Source organism: Primulina tabacum, chromosome 11 (assembly GCF_025594145.1).
Source record: "Primulina tabacum isolate GXHZ01 chromosome 11, ASM2559414v2, whole genome shotgun sequence".
Lineage (NCBI taxonomy): Eukaryota > Viridiplantae > Streptophyta > Magnoliopsida > Lamiales > Gesneriaceae > Primulina > Primulina tabacum.
In genome coordinates this window covers 13,648,652-13,668,912 of record NC_134560.1, presented here as the reverse complement: position 1 = coordinate 13,668,912, position 20,261 = coordinate 13,648,652, and the positions used below count along the sequence as shown (strand labels likewise).

The 20,261-nt window shown below is 36.0% G+C and overlaps 1 protein-coding gene, 1 long non-coding RNA gene and 1 other non-coding gene across 3 annotated transcripts; 1 reads left to right on the top strand and 2 right to left on the bottom strand.

The window, feature by feature from the left end:
- The first annotated feature begins 6,139 nt into the window (after positions 1–6,139).
- LOC142517713 (uncharacterized) lies at positions 6,140–7,427 on the top strand. Its single transcript, XR_012813361.1, has 3 exons — positions 6,140–6,359; positions 6,456–6,813; positions 7,217–7,427. It is a non-coding gene; the product is annotated as an uncharacterized LOC142517713 (long non-coding RNA).
- On the bottom strand, positions 6,388–12,777 carry LOC142517712 (putative copper-transporting ATPase HMA5). Its single transcript, XM_075620099.1, is given in 7 exon segments — positions 6,388–6,862; positions 7,167–7,646; positions 7,723–7,845; positions 7,961–8,215; positions 8,379–9,770; positions 12,415–12,438; positions 12,440–12,777. Coding segments are annotated over 7 exon segments (2,904 nt in total). The 5' UTR covers positions 12,677–12,777; the 3' UTR covers positions 6,388–6,469.
- Positions 12,778–19,625: 6,848 nt separating this feature from the next.
- LOC142519959 (small nucleolar RNA R71) lies at positions 19,626–19,736 on the bottom strand. Its single transcript, XR_012813843.1, has one exon. It is a non-coding gene; the product is annotated as a small nucleolar RNA R71 (small nucleolar RNA).
- Between the last annotated feature and the right edge of the window lie 525 nt (positions 19,737–20,261).

Sequence of the window (20,261 nt, the reverse complement as noted above, 5' to 3'; positions counted from 1 at the left end):
ATTTTGTTACTAATGATTTACCTAAGTGCGTATGAAGCTGAAACTGATCAAACCTCGAACTGATCAGTTACTAAGGCCTAAACTGAAACTATCAAAGACGTAAACTGAAAAGCCAACTGATTGCGCGAAACTGAATCAGTTCAATTAATATATCGTAAACTAGTTCAACTGATTGTCCAGCTGATAGGTGGTTCAGTAGAAGACCTTCAGAAGCCCTGCCAGCTGATGAAGAGCCCAACTGATGAAAGCCCAGCTGACCAGTTTAACTGAAAGAGTGAAATCAGTTCAACTGACGAGTCAACTGATTTCACCAGATCAACTGAAGACCAGTTAAACTGACTACACTACAAGAAAAATGGTTCGCTCAAAGACAACGGTTTTTCATCGTTTAAAACTGTTGTTAAAGCCACTGTTGTTAAATGGTTAGCTCAAAGACAACGGTTTTTCACCGTTGTCGTAGCTACAATTGGCGACGGTTTTGAAAACCGTCGCAATACGACAATTGGCGACGGTTGATATTTGCAACGGAATGCATATATAAACCGTCGCTAATTAGCGACGGTTTATTACACCGTCGCTAAATGTAGCGACGGCATTCATGTGCAAAACCGTCGTTACTTAGCGACGGTTCATACATGAATTCCGTCGCTAATATTTTAGGTAAAAAAAAATATTAATTTAATAAATCTGTGTTGTGTCGTGAAGTGATAAAATCGTGTAAGAGATAAAATTTTAATTGTTTTGAAGTGGTAAAATCGTGTAAGAGATGTGAAGTGGTAAAATCGTGTAAGAGATAAAAATTTTAAGTGTTGTGAAGTTGTAAAATCGTGTAAGTGAGAAAAATTTTAAGTGTTGTGAAGTGAAGTGGAAGAAAATGGAGCGAATTTGTAGGTATTTATAGAGAGTGGTGGAAAAAAATGGAGGGAATTTTAGGCGGGAATGAATTTTTGAAATTAGCGACGGTGTTGCTACAACCGTCGCTAATATTAGCGACGGTTATAGCTTAATCGTCACTAATTTGAAATTAGCAACGATTTTACTTGATTCTGTTGCTAACGCTAATAGTAGACCGTCGCGAATTTCAAATTAGCGACGGTTTTACTTGATTCTGTTGCTAACGTTAGCGACGGTTGGAATAAAACGATTTATAGCGACGGTTGTAGGAAACCATCGCTAAGTACCGTTGTGTTTTTTCTAAACTCACGCTAATCGACAACGGTTTTCTAAAACTGTTGTCGATTGTCCAAAAAACACGCTAATAGACAACGGTTCATGAAACCGTTGTCATAAACGTTCAAAGACAACGGTTTTACAGAACCGTTGCCATTGACCCTAAAAACCGTTGTCTTTGACCCCCAAAAGACAACGGTTTTATAAAAACCGTTGTCTTTTGTTTAAAAAATGATCTATGACAACGGTTTTAACTAAAATCGTTGTTAAAACCAGCTGCACGCATTAAGGAAAAGCAACTGTACTATCAATAGTACAATAATGGACGTTGCAGCAAAGCTTAAAGAAAAAATATTTCAGAATGGTTGTCGGAAAAGTCGAGACACAAATTTCAAGGAACGCATTCAAACTGCAACGATCACATGTGATGAGTCTTGATGTACGGTCGCATTGCTGCTATAAATACAGATCAAGACCATCAACAACAATAGGTGTGGAAAAACAAGAAAGAAAAGAAAGAGCACGCTTATTGCGTATCAGCTTACAAAGAAGCAATAAGCCCAGTCGAGGGACACTTCAAGTTATATCAGCTTAATGTAGAATCTTAATTCCCTCAGTGTGTGAGAACATCTTTCGGGTTGGTTTCAGAGATCAGTTCTCTCTCTCTCACACACACACCCCACCACTCAAATACAGTCTTGCACAAAGACGTAAAACTTGTGTATGTAGTTTTTGACACACAGACTTTTTAAACAAGTGTTGGCTGGAAGGTGATGCCTTCAACCTAGACTAGGAGTTCAGTTAGACAGTGTGTAAGTCCTAATCTGGATGGGTTTGTACAAGGTGTTGTATAAACCAAAGTCTTCTAGTGGATCCTACCCATGGTGGTAGAAGAGGTGACGTAGGAGCAGTTAAAAGTCTCCGAACATCCATAAACATATCTTGAGTATTAACTGTTTATTTGTGTTTTAAACTGATTTGATCAACTCAGTTAAGTCCATAGCTGAATTGATAGAATCCAGAATTGATTTTCCATATTTCAGTCGATCAGTTTACACAAGTAATTAGAGTTTTAAAATCTATCAGTTTTTCTTAACGAATGATTATTTCGAATATTTTTCGCTTGGTTTGAAACCAAAATCGATCTAATTTATCGGTGTATACATTCTTAGAACATGAGCTATTGCAGCTCATTGAGAATATTGTGTTTGAAGCACCCTCAAAGGTGCCCGAACCGATCCATCAAAAGGATTTTTGGCCTATTATGAAATAAAATAAACCCGCCAAGCCCAATGACACTCTCGGAAAATATTTCGTTTTGGTACGTTCTTGAAAATATTTCCTGAACCCTCAAAAAGTTCTCGACTCGCTAAAATTTGCGTACCGGTTAAAATATGACTTGGCGAGTTAAAATATCTAACCAAGCCCCATTTTCAAAAATCACAATTAATTACACCATATATTAAATAATTAAACATAATTATTTAATAAAAACATTTTTTCCTGATTATCTCTGTTTCTCGTTCAATCGCGAAATACAACTTAAAGCCATAATGCATGAAACTTTAAATAAATCATGAACCAACACACATATTCATGAAATAAACATTCACTTAATGCATTAAAATAATTAAACACATATTTTAGTAAAACCCTAGATTGCATGCAGTCATATTTAGTAGTTCGAATTTCCTAGACGTTACATAATTCGTGACCACATGTCTTTTTTTGACATTATAATATTCAAATTTGAATATTTGAGGATGTCGAAAAATATATTTTAAATTTAATATTTAGTGATTTTTGATGGTGTAATTCGTGAAATAAAAATATTATACCTAAATTAATACAAAAAGTACCAAAATCGAGATCACGTATACTTGTTTTTTGACCCTATAATACTCAAATTTAATTATTTGAGGATGTCAAAAATATAGTTTGAAGTTAATATTGATTGACTTTTGATGGTGCAATTTGTGACGAAAAAAATGATACATATATTTGTACAAAATGTATTTAATTTGATATCACATATACATGTTGTTTACCCTACATTACTCAATTTTGTATATTTAGAGATGTCCAATATTATAGTTTGAAGTTAATATTGAGTGACTTTTGATGGTGTAATTCATGAAGTAAAAATACGCTACCTAAACTTTTACAAAAAAATACCTAATTTGATACCACAGATACCTGTTTTTGACCTTACAATACTAAATTCGAGACCACATATACTTATTGATATTCATTAAAGTAATAAGGAGATGTCTAATTTGATATCATACTTATTGGTACTCATCCATAATATTTATTGGTAATTGTTGGAACATTTCATGTTCGTAATCTTGGTTTTGATGTTTAAACAATTAAATACACAAGTTATGTTTATTGATGTTCGGAGACTTCCACTGCTCCTACGTCAACCCTTCTACCACCTCGAGTAGGATCCACTAGAAGAATTTGATTAATTACAATAAGTGTAATAATCCCACCCAGCTTAGGACTTACCCACTGCCTAACTGAACTCCTAGACTAGACTGAAGGCAGCACTTTCCAGTCAACATTTGTTTAACGTCTGTGTGTCAAAGACTACATACACAAGTTTATTGTCTTTGTGCAAGACTGTATTTGAGTGGTGGTGTGTGTGCGTGTGTGACAACCGAATAAGGAATGTACCACAAAGGTGTTCTCACACACTGAGGGAAGTAAGCTTCTAAACTAAGCTTATATGACTTGAGTATTCCCTCTGGGCAAATTGCTTCTTGTAAGCTGATAAGTAAATAAGCGTGTCCTTTTTTTGTATCTTCACACACTTTTGTATATGCGTATCTTCTCTTTCGCTGATGGTCTTGAGCTTGTATTTATAGAGGCATTGAGACCGTACTCCAAGACTCATCACATGTGATCGTTGCAATTTGAATGCGTTCCTTGATATATGTGTCTTGACTTTTCTGACATGCCTCCAGGAATCTCTCGGCTTTAATCTTAGCTGCAACGTCCATTATTGTACTATAGATAGTACATATGCTTTTGTACCCTTGTGCGTAACTGGAATCATTTAGATAAGTTTGTCTTGATATGCAACTGATTGATTCCTAACTAGTCATCTGAACTGATCTTCAGTTGGACTGGTGAAATCAATTGACTCGTCAGTTGAACTGATTTCACACTTTCAGTTGAACTGGTCAACTGGGTTCTTCATCAATTGAACTCTCCATCAGCCGGCCAGGCTTCTGAAGGTCTTCTGCTGAACCACCTATCAGCTCGACAATCAGTTGAACTGTTCTTTGAAATTTCAGTTGAGCTGATTCAGTTTGGTCGATCAGTTGGTGTTTTTAGTTCATGTCTCGATAGCTTCAGTTTTACCTCGTTTAACTAATCAGTTCGAAGCCTGATCAGTTCCAGCTTCCTGCACACTTAGATAAATCATTAGAAACAAAATAACAAGTTTTGTTAACATCAAAAACAAGATTGCGAACATGAAATGTTCCAACAGTTGTATTAACGTTTAAACTAAGATTATAGTTTTGTCTTATGTAGGCATAAGAGACGTTAAATATTATGCGAATTGTGAGGTTGCGGCCTACAATCGAGAATGTGTTAGGAGATTCAATTAAGCAAGGGATAAGTTCGAAGTTGAAATGCATCTATACAAGGAGTTGTATAAATCAAAATCTTCTAGTGGATTCTTCCGAAAGAGAAAGAAGGGGTGATGTTGGAGTTATTATCTCCGAACATACATAAAAAACTTCGTGTCTATTTATTTATTGCATTTACTTATTATTGCTACTGTTTTTAAGATGCATGTTGAAGCATTTTTTGAAATACAAAAATATTGGATACAAATTGTTTGATAAAATATTTTAACCAAAAACGTTTTTACATATTCAACTTCCATATCTTTTAAATTCTTTACCAAAATATTTAATTGATTTCAACAAAAGATTATTTTGAGTGTCTTTCACTTGAATTGAAAATGAAACACGATTCAATTCATTGTTGTTCAATATTTTAATAATCGAGCTATTGTAGATCAATGATTATCCCCTAATCAATCCTATCAATTTATATATCTATATATATATATTATATATATATATGAAAGATTGATAATTTTATTACGTTAAATAATTAAATTTATATTACATTTATGAAAAAATTAAAATTAATCGCTAAAATCAGTTTCTAGTGGAGTGGACTAGAGTTGGCTCGACACGCGCTGTAGCCTTCCATGAAACGCGCGTTTAACCTTCCTGCATCTTCCGCCGAGCATCCCCGAGGAAGGAAAATCTAATGGAGTAGGACAGAGCTGGGTGATTAGGTCAATTTTCAATAAAATTTATCCCACTTGATTATAATTATTCCTGGGCTTTTTACGAACCGATCAGATGTCCACTGGTCTGCGCAAATATCGAAGTTTTTTTTTTTTTTTTCCTGATTAAATTCCGGGCTGCTGAATATTGATATTTTGTTTATGTCCTTTGTTGTATCCCCGCAACATATGTATATACATTTAGCAAAACTTAGATGATTTTTCATTCTTTGTTGAGTTAGATGGTGAAAGGATCTTCTTTTTGGTTTTTGCACATGATCCCAGAAAGTAATATTCAAGTAGACAACAATCCGATGGCCCCAGCATACGTAGGATTGTGGGTTCATGATTAAAATTATTAATTATGGTGACAAGGGTTCTCTTGTTCTTGTTTAATCTTGTGTCATAGTGTTAGGGAGATTGGTACACTTGACTTTATGATCAATGTGTTGGTCTACTTAACGTAGCTTCCGGTGTAGTTTTCAGTAAATTGTGCCGTACAAAGTTCCTATTTAAGAGGTCGTTGGAAGTTCTGTGCCACCTGTTTTAATTACTTTGCTGAATTGTTTCTGTCACTTTAAAACTGCTTAAGTTTTGCATTTGATGGCACTGTAACGACAACTTGAGGAGTGTCGTGAGTTTCAGAATGGTGGGTTTAAACGCAGGCAAATCCTCGTCAAGTGGGTGAATTAGTACTTGATGCATTTGATGGTTTTCCTCTTTCATATTAATTTTTTGTTGATTTTCTTGAATGTCCTGTTCTTTTGCAGTGCACTCGAAGAAGCGGACAATGCGGAGGTTACGGGATATTTTACTGCTATCTTGGAACCCATGATAAGAAAATGCGTATGATGTTTCTTTTCTGTTCAGAATAGTGGGTTTAAAAATCATATACATTTAAATAAAATAAGCAGTGCAACAAATCTCGACTGCAAATATGTATATTACAAGATTCTTTTTCATTCCACAGTTATTTCAGTCACCTCAAACAGTATTCAATTCCTTTGGTCTCTTGTAACTTTTCAAGAAGAGTGAGCTGCAAACAACACTAACTGAAGATGCAGCCATTGCTGCTCCGGCGATCCATGGAGGTAACCGCAGTCCGATGGCCGGGAGTAGAGCTCCGGCAGCTATGGGGATAGCGAGCACGTTGTACCCGAATGCCCACAAGTAGTTGAGGCGGATTCTGGAGAAGGTTTTTCTTGAAAGGTCTATAGCAGTCACAACATCCTCCAGATTGCTTCTCATGAGAACAATGTCGGCTGCCTCAATGGCAATGTCGGTGCCTGCACCGATAGCTATTCCAACATCTGCAGCTACGAGCGCCGGTGAGTCGTTGATCCCGTCTCCCACCATTGCTACAATTTTACCTGCTGCCTGCGTATTGCATTGAATAGAAGAAATATAGTTAAATTAAACTGCAATACAACACAAGATTTTACATTGTTCGACGAAGAAGATCTACACTGATGACGAGACAATAGTCGCCTACTGACATATAGGATAAAGATGGTAGGAAATGTATCACAATTTAGTCACAGGAAGCAGTATTTTAACAGGTGTAACTGCAAGTAAATCAAACTATAGGAGTTCTTGTTCCTAGGCTGAACAATAGTGTGTGGAGTTAATTTATATGTGCCAATACTACGAGACTATACAGAAATCAACGTAATATTCCTACCTGTAGTTCTTTCACTTTCTCAGCTTTATGCTCTGGTTTGGCTTCTGCAGCAACTGTATCGATCCCGACGTCTTTCGCAATCGCAGAAGCAGTTCCCCAGTTGTCACCGGTCACCATTATACTACTCACATTCATCGACTTTAGAATCGCAACAACTTCACTTGCCCCAGGTTTCAACGGATCCGATATGGCAAGAATCCCCTCCAGTTCCCTGTCAATACACACAAGAACTCCAGTTTGAGCTAATCTTTCTATTTCTGCTAGTATTTCCACAGCATCAACTCGAATAGCAACATCCCTATCCAACATTAAGTTCTTATTCCCCACAAGAACTCTTTTGCTGTTCACGAACGCCTCAACACCGTAGCCAGTGATTGACTTAAAATCCTTGGCTTCAGGCCAAACATGGTTTTCTCCATCTCCCCTCAACTTTTTGACATGCTCCACGATCGCTTTTGCTAATGGATGTTCGCTGTTTACCTGATGAATGGAAGAAACAATGAACAAATGGACAATGTTTTACAAAATTTTGAAGGGTGTAACCAAGAAGTAATACCTCAGCAGCAGCAACCAGCTCAAGAAATTCATTCAGATTCATACCATTCAAGAGCTTTATGTCGACAACCACCGGTTTCCCCAGAGTGAGAGTTCCTGTCTTGTCAAAAATGATGCAATTCACCTATATTTTTGACAAGCTTGCACATGTTATATAAAGAAGTCATCGCACTTGGTATATTGAGCCGTAATAACCTCGGCTAGTTTGTATGAAAATTTAAAAACTAAATGATTTCTACCTTATGAGTGATTTCTAATGCATTTCCGCCTTTAATTAGAACACCTTGAGAGGCACCTACTCCAGTGCCCACCATTACAGCTGTTGGAGTAGCCAACCCCAGTGCACAAGGACAAGCTATGACCATTACAGAAATGCCAAACTGAAATGCAAGCTCGAAGCTATCCATGGATGATGGAATCCAAGATTTAGGATAGCTGTTCAATTTTCCAGCTAAAAACCAGGCAAACCAAGTTGAAAATGAAAGAACTATAACCTGCAAATCGCAGAGGAGCATTCAACTTTAAACTACAGGCAATATTCAATGTGCGAGCAACAAATTGAACCAATGAGGGGACAGTACGATGATCACTCCCTCTAGTAAAAATGCATGGTCAGCAATACAGTAACTAGAATGGATAAAGTGGTTTTTCACATACTAAAGGAACGAAGAATTTGGATACATGATCAGCAAGTTTTTGAACCGGTGCTTTGGCCATCTGCCCTGATTCGACTAATTGAACAATTTGAGAAAGAGCACTTTGTGATCCAACTTTGGTTGCCTTAACGTGCAGCACCCCATTTGCATTCACAGTTCCTCCAATCACCATATCACCCTTCCTTTTGGCCGCTGGCTTCGATTCCCCAGTTATCATACTCTCATTCACGTAACTTTCACCCCATACTACAACACCATCACAGGCTATTTTCGCTCCGGGGATAATCTTCACCACATCATTTTTTTGTACTAACTGGCCCTCTATTTCTTGCTCTTTCAACACATTTCCTTTGCTGTCAAGGGTTAAGAGTGTTGCTGTTTCTGGAGCCAAATCCATGAGCTTTGCTATGGCTTCCGATGTCTTCCCCTTCGCCAAAACCTCAAGATATTTTCCAAGAAGAATAAATGTGATGAGTAATGCACTAGTCTCGAAAAAATCGGATGACTCAAAGTTTTGAGAAGTCGAGTCTCTCAACACTGAGTAAACGGAATAAAAATAGGCCGCATTTGTTCCCAAGGCAATCAGAACATCCATATTTGCTGAACCATGGCGCAATGCTTTGTAAGCGCCAATATAAAATCGTCTGCCAATGACGAACTGCACAGGAGTAGACAAAATCCACTTCAAAATGGCACCAATGCTAAGCATGTTCACTAATTTGGCATCAAGTTTTCGACCGATGCTAGGGATATACATAAAAACCATTGACAATAAAAAAAGGGGAATGGCAAAAACCAAGCTCCACAGAAAAGATTTGTAGTATTTCCTGATTTCTTCCACTCGATGACCTTCTCTTCCATCCCTTTCCGGATATATCATAGCCTTGAAACTTCCCTTATCAATTGATTCGATTACTTCGATAAAGTCTCTAGGTCCTGCCAAATCTGGTTTGTAAGAAATCGATAATTTTTTGAGGCCTGGATCAAAGTTCAGTTCTTGAACTCCTGGAAGTGCTTGAACTGAGTTTCTAACAATTTTCATGGAATGTTCGGAGTGAGCTCCATCAACTTGCAGTTGAATTTGACATACATCTTCCCCTGTGCTAATGACAACAGCATGAAATCCAAATTCTGATACTGCTTCCAATACCTGGGTGTGGGAAAAAAATTTCGGATCATAATGAACTTCAACCTCTTCTGTTGCTGTAGCAACTCTTGTCATTTGTACACCATTTACAGCTTGCAGAATGAATTCAATAGTTGTGGAACAAGATGTGCATGTCAACCCCGTTACATGAATACGACATATTTGGATGGACTTTTCGTTTATTTTTTCTGTAATCAAAGTGGATTGAAAGCCTGCGTCTTCTATTGCCTCGCGGATCTTCTCCTCCTAAAATTTGAAAGGCAACTACTATAAGCACTCTTCACAAAAATGATGTCTAAAATATTTGCTGTAAATGTTGAGTAAAGGTTGTGGAGTGACATATTGTCATGTCTAGAATTGGAGTTATTGGCAATTGATGCAACTTAAACTAGAGATAATTCACGCAGGACTTTGATTAAGATTCAGATTTGAATGATGGGGATGTGAGATATAAGCCACAGGACAAATAAGTGAAAGGATACAGGGAATTTTTCTGCCAAGCGACTAAGACACTCAAGTCAGGATTATCAATGAAGCAAGAAATTGAAAGGCTAATCTTTTAACTTTATTGTACGTGCATAGTTATAGGCAAACGAAATTCAAGATATACACCCATTGATAACGTGAAAACAATATGATCAAGTGAGCCGACCATGCCTCTACTATATACCGAAATGGACTTTCGAAGATCCTCAAGGACCACGTCGATTTCGGATATCGAACAGACGCCATAAAATCCAAAATGGACTCCATGTAATCTAAACTAGGATGGACTTTAAATCGTTCCTATTGGCTGCAAGTGGATCTACAAATGAAAATTTTGAGCAGATGAGAAAGTATTGACTAGTAGCAAAAGAATATGCATTGAACTGTGGTACGAATCTTTTTCACCAATTGTGATTCTAAAGTACATGAGAATTTCGCTAGCCATGTGTCGATGATATGACTTCGAGATCGTACAACAATTGAAACGCTACATTTTGATTGTTATCACAAAAATATCATTATTATTACATCCCAACAATATAACAACATTCAACTAGAAACTAGCATAAAATACTATTACCCAATAACATCCCATCTCTAAAAAGACCAAACTTTTGAAAATTGGCATTATACCAAGTGCTTGAAGATATTTAATTATTATATATTTAATTTGTCTTAACAATATCTAGTAGTGGTGAAATATTTGCAAAAGTAAAATGCTTTCCTTTGCATAATTATTAAGGTAATGTTCATATTGGCCACTCGACATCACAGATTTCACGACCCTAAAGAATATATTTTTCTACGAACGAACTTTTTCACCCAAGAACCTCGATGCCAAAGCGCATATTTTAAAGAAAACATAGAGTATAATTAGTAAATTATTATATACTTTATTAAAGTTGAAAATCTAATCAAATGTTCATTATCTACTCCACTATATTGTTGGAATCATACTCCTCCATATAACAAATATTTTTGCAAAATAAATATATTTTTCTAAACAATTTTTTATGTAATTTGATCGATTCTTTTCCATTTTTTTAATTTTAATTTTATTTTTAATATCTATATTCTGTTAATTTAACGGGCCTAAGACTTTTGTTGTTTAATAAGAGTAATTTTGTTAAAAAAATGGTGAAACCATCTGAAATTCTCAGGCTTCATAAATAACTAATAGTGTTTGATCGGCAGACAATAAACTAATGAGTAGGTCTCTTGTGAGACAGCCTCACGAATCTTTATCTGTGAGATGGATTAACTCTGCCGATATTCATAATAAAAAATAATACTCTTAGCACAAAAAGTAATATTTTTTCATGGATAATCCAAATAAAAGATTCGTCTCACAAAATACGACCCGTGAGACCGTATCACACAAGTTTTTGCCAAAACTATTTTGATGTGAATTAAATACGTAGAGATTATATTAAAACTAAAAATTTAGAGAATTTTTTAAATAAAATTTTGTATACTGATTATATTAAATATTTAAATATGATAAGTTTAGCTATTTTTGAATTTATGATGTTCTTTTAACAATTTTTTGTACTTGGAATAATCTGATCATTTAAATTTAGATAAAACTGAAACAAATCTTACCGTTAAATTTGGATAATTACTTTTCCCCTATGACTCGTTTTGCCATTTCGTTGGTCCAAAAAGTACTATTTGATACTTCATTCTCGGACTTATATCGGTATCGAATTGAAATCTAATTGAACCTAAAATCATGCTTCGATAAATATTAAATGTTTTAAAATTTAATTGGCATGTATTGAGCATGACTTCTGGTTCCTATTTTGAACATATATTGAATTCAAATCAAATAGAAGTCACATGAATGACTAACCTGGTAAGATGTTGCTTTAGTTTTAATATGTTAAAATACACAAAATATATAGATATTATAATTATTCTATAAAATATATAGGAACTTCAATGATTGCTCAAGCTTGTGCATGAAAGGGTTACATTGTTTTGCATCCTAAATCCTTAAAACAATAACTAGAAATAAAAATAAAGTTATAGAGAATTATTTTTTTCAATACCCATTCTTAAAATTTATTATGGTATTGTGTGCTCGTTTTGTTCGATTTTGTGTCTGATGAATTTCAGTCTTAATCCATTATCTTAACTTTTTCGCAATTTTAATTTTCTTTCTGAGGTGGCATCTGTGCGGCGCTAACATGACCCTGACGTATATAGTGTCACATCAACACTCTCAATTAAAAATATATTAAAATTACCAAAAATAAGAACATGCGGGACTGAGATTGAATTTTATAACATAGATAGAAGACTAAAATTACATATATAGAAGCAAACACAGTCAATCAAAATTTCAATTTTCCCTAAAAATTTCTATGTCAAATTCAAAATTTTTACTATATGGACGACTTACATTGACAAGATTAGAGTAGAAAGTGGACTTGTGCCCGGTTGTTCAGAACGTCAACCACGGCCTCCTTGATTCCCGGGAGGCGTTTGACTGCCTTCTCCACCGAGCCAGCGCAGGCGGAGCACGTCATTCCGGTGACCGAAAATATGGCTATTTTTTGCAACCCTTTTCCTTTCTCCTCCGGTGGAAAGCTGGCTTCTTTAGAATATATTGGCAACAATGAATCCTCGGTACGGCTCGCCGTGCATGGCCGCTTTGCTGCCATTGGGATTCTGTGCAAGGATTATTTTCGTGTATGTTTTGTGTATATATAGACACAGAGTGTGTTCCTGCTTTGCGAGGCGCTGCTTTTTAAAAGCATGGGGCAGGATGATATTTAAAATCCTACTTTTATAGCACATTCATTTGAATAGTTCGTGGCGAAGAAAAATACTTTAAAATCCACACACAAAATAATAAGATAATATGTGTTTATGCTGCATGATTAAGATTCTCAATGAAAAGTCAGATGCTTTTCTCTAATTGGTAAACTTGATAAAGAAAATAAGATTTTATTCAGATACTAGAAAAATATATGAATATCTTTTTATATGGATTTTATTCAAGTGAAAAATAATTTTAATGTTGGAGAATATCATATGAAAACTCATAATCCATCATGTAAATCATCAATAAGTTAACAAATAAACTGTAGCGAAAGTATACTTAAAACCATAATTCTTGATAAGTTAGAACGAGTTGTTGATCTTCCAGGTGAAAGTCTTTCTGATCGGTAGAAAGTGTGCTGACTAAGTGAGCTGATCAACTTTCACTCAAATGACATTATATCCCCAGTTGTCCTCGGTAATCCAGTCACAAAGTCCATGGTATGTTTTCCCATTTTCACTCGAGAATAGAAAGATTAGGGGCATCGCCCCTGGCATAGACTGCAAGCTCAAACCTCCGAATCTCTGCCTGCAATGGTCTCTGTACCGACAACTGAGTGATCACTGCATTATTCCTGCTCAGGACATCCGCAACCACATTAGCCTTACCCGGATAGTAGCTAATGTCACAGTCATAATCCTTCACCAGTTCCTGCCATCTCCTCTGTATCATATTCAGCTCTTTCTGTGTGAAGAAGTACTTCAGGCTCTTGTGATCAGTGAAATCCAACACTTCTCTCCATACAGATAGTGTCTCCATATCTTAAGGGTGAATACCATTGCTGCTAGCTGGAGGTCATGAGTCGGATAATTCTTCTCATGGTCCTGTAACTGTCTGGACGCGTAGGATATAACTCTGTCATGCTGCATCAGAACCGTGCCCAAACCGAGTTTCAAAGCATCTGTATAAAGCACAAACTTCTCTTGCCCTGATGGCATAGCTAGAACTAGTGCTGAAGTCAATGCCTGCTTCAGTCTATCAAAACTTTCCTGGCACTCTGATCCCCAAACAAATTTTCCATTCTTCTTTTTCAAGGTGGTCATAGGCACCACAATAGAAGAAAAGCCCTGAATAAACTTCCTGTAGTACCCAGCCAAACCCAAGAACTGCAGATCTCTGTCACACTCTTAGGCACTGGCCAACCTCGGACTGCATCGACTTTACTGGGGTCAACCTCCACTCCATCTCGAGATATGATGTGGCCCAAGAATGCCACTCTGTCTAGCCAAAACTCGCATTTACTGAACTTGGCATACAACCGTCTGTCATGTAAGGTCTGCAGTACGGTCCTCAGATGCTGGTTGTTCTCCTCTATGCTCTTCGAATAGATCAGGATGTCGCTTATGAAAACGATGACGAGCTGATCCAAGTACGGCTGAAACACATGATTCATGAGATCCATGAAGATCGCTTGCGCGTTCGTCAAGCCGAAGGGCATAACCATAAACTCATAATGCTCATAACGCGTCCTGAAAGCCGTCTTATGCACGGTAGACTCTCTCACCTTCAGCTGGTGGTATCCTGATCGATGATCTATCTTCGAGAATACTGATGCTCCTTGAAGCTGATCAAATAGATCCTCGATCCTGGGCAGTGGATACTTGTTCTTGGCCGTGACACTGTTCAGTTCTCTGTAATCAATGCAGAGCGCATGCTGCCGTGTTTCTTCTTAACAAACAGTACCGGTGCTCCCCATGGAGAAAAGCTCGGGCGAATGAAACCCTTATCTAGCAAGTCCTATATTTGATCCTTCAGCTCCTTCATCTCTGCAGGTGCTAGACGATAGGGTGCCTTAGAAATCGGCATTGTACTTGGAATCAACTCGATAGAGAAATCGACCTCCATGTTTGGTGGAATTACTGAAACATCATCCGGGAAAACGCTGGGGAAATACCCGACGACCTTGACATCCTCTAGCCTCTGACTGACTGGCTCGATCACTGTCACAATACTCGCCAAAAATGCCTGGCAGCCTCTTCTCATGAGCTTTCTCGCACAGATGCAAGAAATGATGTGCGACATCTGCTGTTATCTGGCTGCCTAAAAAATAAATGGCTGACCGCTGGGCGGTCGGACAGATACTGACTTCCATAGAAAATCTATAGTGGCTCAATTCGAAGAAATCCAGCCCATACCCAAAATAATATCGAACTCCGGCAACGGTAGCAACAATTAAATCTGCCTGCACAACATTTTTCTGTAACCGAAGCTCCAAAATCTTCACAATCTGTGAGGTAAACATTTGATCTCCAGACGGAATCGAAACTCCGAATCCCAAATTCATAGCCTCTGGTATGATTCCTAGCTGCTTGAAAAATGACTCGGATATAAGTGAATGTGTAGCTTCGGAATCTAGCAATGCATACGTGGCTACACCTGAAATATATATCCTTCTTGCGACAAAACATACCATCAAATCTGATCGTGTAAAAACTTAAGAGATTTTCTATCAGTAATTAACCCAAAATCCTTGAACAATCACTCATTTACTTCTAGTTTCCCATCAAAATTTCAAATTTTAACCCCAAAAATTTTGTAAATTGCAAATTGACCCCTAAAGTTCAGGATTCTTTACAATTTGGCCCTTCAAAATTTCGAAAATTGCATCTTAGTCCTTATGAAAGTTTGAATCTACACAATTTGAACCTTAATTTTCTCGAAAATTATAAATTTGGTCCTTGGAATTTCAGTTAATAACAATTCAGCCCTTAACACTCTTTATGAACTCAATTCAATCCTTAAGTCAAACTATTAGAACATGCAACCTAATTTATTCTAGGTTCTCGATCCCAAAATAATTCCCACAACCAACATAATAGTTCATGCAATCGAGGCGGTAAATAAAAATTTTAAACGTAAAGGTTACCGGTGATAAGTGTAGAGTCTGGCTGAGCCTCCGCCTCCTCTGCATGCATCACATAGGCCTCGCAAGTCGTGGGCCCTTCTTCCTAGGGCAATCAGCTGCTTTATGGCCCTTCTCTTTACATATAAAGCACTTGAAGGTCACTCACATACACCATGCCATAGTGTAATTTGTTGCACTACTTGCAAGGCTCTCCTTCCTTCGGCTTAGGATCCCCTGGTGCCAGTGGTGGCCGCTACTGTCCGGGTTTCTTGAACTAACCCTGGGGCTTCTGCTGCCTCTGATGCCTCGGTGGCCCTGTGAATTGCTTCTTATGTGGCTGCAAGCTCTGCTGGACCTGATTCCTCTTCCGCTGCATCTCCATATCAATGTCCCTCATGGTCTCCTCCGCCTGAAAAGCACAAGCGGTGGCCTCATCATAGCTCTCCGGTCTCATCAGCATACATCTTGGCCCAAGGTTGATCTGAGGCCATCCATGAAATGCCTCAGCTTCTATACGACATCCCTCGCAATAAGGGGCACAAAGTGACAGCCCCTGTTGAATTTCTTGATAAAATCTGCCACAGACGAGTCCCCCTGTCGGAGACTTATGACCTCCTTCGTCAGGCGTCCCCTAACATCCACTGGAAAATATTTGTTGTATAAGATATCCTTGAACTGACTCCAAGTAAGGGTAGCCAAGTCTACCACGTGAGCAGCTCCCTCCCACCATAGGGATGCGTCATCCCTCAGCATGTAAGTGGTACACGTGACTCAGTCGCCATCCCTCATCTCCAAATACTAAAAGTGTAGCTCCAATGACCGTATCCAACCCTCCGCTACAAAAGGGTCAGTAGTACCTCCGAACCCCTTTGCGTTGAGCCGTCTAAACTGCTCATAGATGTCTGTCTGGGGCCTGGGAGCCTGCTGTGCCTGCTCCATCAATCTAGCAATACCCTCAAGGACTCGGGTAGCTGCGTCTCGTGGCGGTGGTGGTGGTGGAAGGCCTCTATCGCCTCCAGAAGTATCATCATGTCTATCAATGCTAGGGCCGCGTCTGGGAGGTATAGTATCTAAATATAATCCAAATTTTAAACGTAACCCATCATGAAATTTAATCTAGTTTTTAAAACTTTTAATCCTTAAATCATGTATACAATTAAACATATATTGTAAATCACTGAAAAATATGTATCATGTAAACATGCAGTTGATAGCGTTAAACCATTCAAAACATTTAAAAAACATGCAAACTTACAGACTTGAATCTTGAAAACTGAGCTGGTGAAGCTGGCAGTGGCACAACCTTATACAGGATTTTCGCTCTGTACCAACTGAAATGTCTACGACTTAAAATACTACTAGAGATTTTTTTTAAACTAAATCTCGAAATAAACATTTTTATTTCAAAAATATATTTATAGGCACCGTTAATAACATAATTTTAAAAAATAAAAGATATTCAACTATTGGGCAAAAATATTGCAGCTTAAAAGAGCTCAAATAAACAACATGCAAGTCCTGTCAAACCATAAACATATAAATAATAAAATGTAAGAAAATATCCATGATCACTCCCAACTCATAAACATGATGTGCGGAAAAAGTGTGGTCCTCGGGTTAGCGTGCACACATCCAACTCCGCCTACTCAGTCTTCGGCGCCTCCAATCTCCTCACCAATATGTGATGAAACTTAAAATTAATAATTTATTATATGTTAAAACCTGTATTTTAAAATTTAAGTTTCATTAAAATTATAAAATTATGTTATTTTAGTATTGTTTGTTTATATTTAATTGTCTTACTAAATATGTTTTATTTTCAGGTTTTCTACGTGTTGGTAAAATAATGATAACTCAAGCTAGAAAATTCAAATGGAGGTGACTCAAACATGTTTGGAATTCTTGAGAAATTATCTACAACTTTGCATAAGACATGATTGCCTAAAAAGTTCATTAAGATGATCAAGTTGTGCAAATATCAAAAGGAGGACAAATTTACTTTTACTATGACCAGCATATAGTAAAAAAATCATAACTATTTCAATATTTAACCAAATGAGGTGAACCAAGTGGCAAAATTCATCTACAGACAATTCCCCACATGTTTGCCGTTTTGAGCAGAGTCAAATTCGGTGATTAAAGTCGAGGAACAAAGCATTGAAAGAAGGAACATGGAATTGAACTTGAAGGAGAAAAAGAATACTATTGCAACAAATGACATTAATAAAAATTTTGACCATTTCTCTCATTTGGCCTATAAATAGAGGCCTTGTGCTAGCTTGAGAATCATTCTATCTCATTGTGAAATATAGTGTGAGTGTGTATCAAAGTTCTAAGTTCCAATATATTTTCTTTCATGTTCTCAACTATGAGTGATATTTTAGTGTTGATCAAAAGTAAGCTTATGGCAAGCTAAATCTATTATGTCAAGGTGAAGAGGATGCATTATTGGTGAAGTAAGATTGTTTATATTTTGTATATTCTTTATTTATTTATTTCATTTAGCTAACTTATTTTTATTGTAGGTATAAAAATGAATTATTTGTTGTTATCAATTTACATCAAATGCTTGATACCATTAAAGTGGTTATCTTGATTTGTTGTTTAATTTTGATACAATAAATATTTCATCACTTATTATTATATATATATATATATATATATATTTATATAATAATATCATAATATTCATTTAGACGATAGCGTGGCTCTGCCGGTTGTTCTAAATGAAATATTATGATTTAATACTAACATCTAACAATCTAACATTTACTTTATCGCAACTAACTTTTATTTCTCGCATCTAACTTTTACTTTTCCGCAACTAACATTTACTTTATCGCAACTAACTTTTACTTTACCGCAACTAACTTATTAAATCAATATATTTCATTTAGGCAATAGCGTGGCTCTGCCGGTTGTTCTAAATGAAATATAATGATTTAATTTAACATTTACTTTATGCAATTATTTATTTATATAGTTATAATTATAATCATAGGTACCATATATAAAATATCGGTTAATTCGGTATTTTCTATAGTGGGAACTATATTATATTATGTGTGTGTTTAATTTTCTTGGAACCATTATTTATGGTGGTTTCTTTTGTTTTACTTTTAGTTAAACAATATTACATAAACCAAGAATAAATCCTCAAGCCTTGACAAAATTTATAATTTGTAAACTTCATTCTTGCATTTGGTAATATATAAATTAATAAATTTAAACTCAAAATAACCTCTCTGAGGATCGATCTCGTATTTACGAAATATATTACTTGCAGACAACCTACACTTGGGTGAATTATTATTTAAGTAGCAGCAAGTTTTTGGCGCCGTTGTCGGGGAGGTATAAATTAAGATTATATTTGTTAATTATGTTTTATTTATAAGTATTGTGTTGTTTTTTTTTTTGTATGAGTATTTGGAGTCGAAAAAAAAGTGGTAGACTTATTCGAGTATCTGAAAATAATTTAAATATGGATGATAATTCAAATAATCAAGATGATAATAATAATAATAATAATATATAATAATAATAATAATAATAATAATAATAATAATAATAATAATCAAGAACATGATCAATTAAGAACACTTAGGCACCATATGAACCCTATTAGAACTAGTGCCCCATCTTGTTTAGTTTTTCCTCCTGATGCATCTAATTTCAACTTCAAACCTCAAATTATTCAACTTTTACCAAATTTTCATGGCTTAGATTCTGAAAATCCATATTTGCATCTAAGAGAATTTGAGGAAGTTTGTAACACTTATAATGATCAAAATTATAGCATGAATATAGTTCGATTAAAGCTTTTCCCTTTTTCTTTAAAAGATAAAGCTAAAACATGGCTACAAAATTTAAGATCAAGTTCAATAAGATCATGGGAAGAAATGCAACAACAATTTCTCAAAAAGTTTTTCCCATCCCATAGAACAAACTCTTTTAAAAGACAAATTACAACTTTTTCTCAAAAACAAGGAGAAACGTTTTATCAATGTTGGGATAGATATAAAGATTTACTTAATACATGCCCACATCTTGGTTTTGAAACATGGAGAATAGTTTCTCACTTTTATGAAGGTCTAATACCTAAAGATAGGCAAATGATAGAATTCATGTGTAATGGAACTTTTGAAGATAAAAACCCAAATGAAGCTATGGAATATTTGGATTCATTAGCAGAAAATGCTCAAAATTGGGATAATATAGGCACAATAGAACCACCAACAACTAAAAACAATAATTCAACAAATGGGGATGGTATCTATAATCTTAAAGATGATATAGATATTCAAGCTAAACTTGCATCTTTAGCAAGAAAAATTGAGTCATTAGAAATGAAAAAGAGTGGTCAATTAAAAAGTATTCAAGAAATTGTTTGTCATATATGTGATACACATGATCATGCTACAAAAGATTGTCCAACATTACCTTTATTTAAAGAATGTATCCATGAACAAGCAAATTATGTTAACAATTATAAAAAACCAATACTAGATCCTTTTTCACCATCATATAATCCTGGATGAAAAAATCATCCTAATTTTAGTTGGAGGAATGATAATAATGC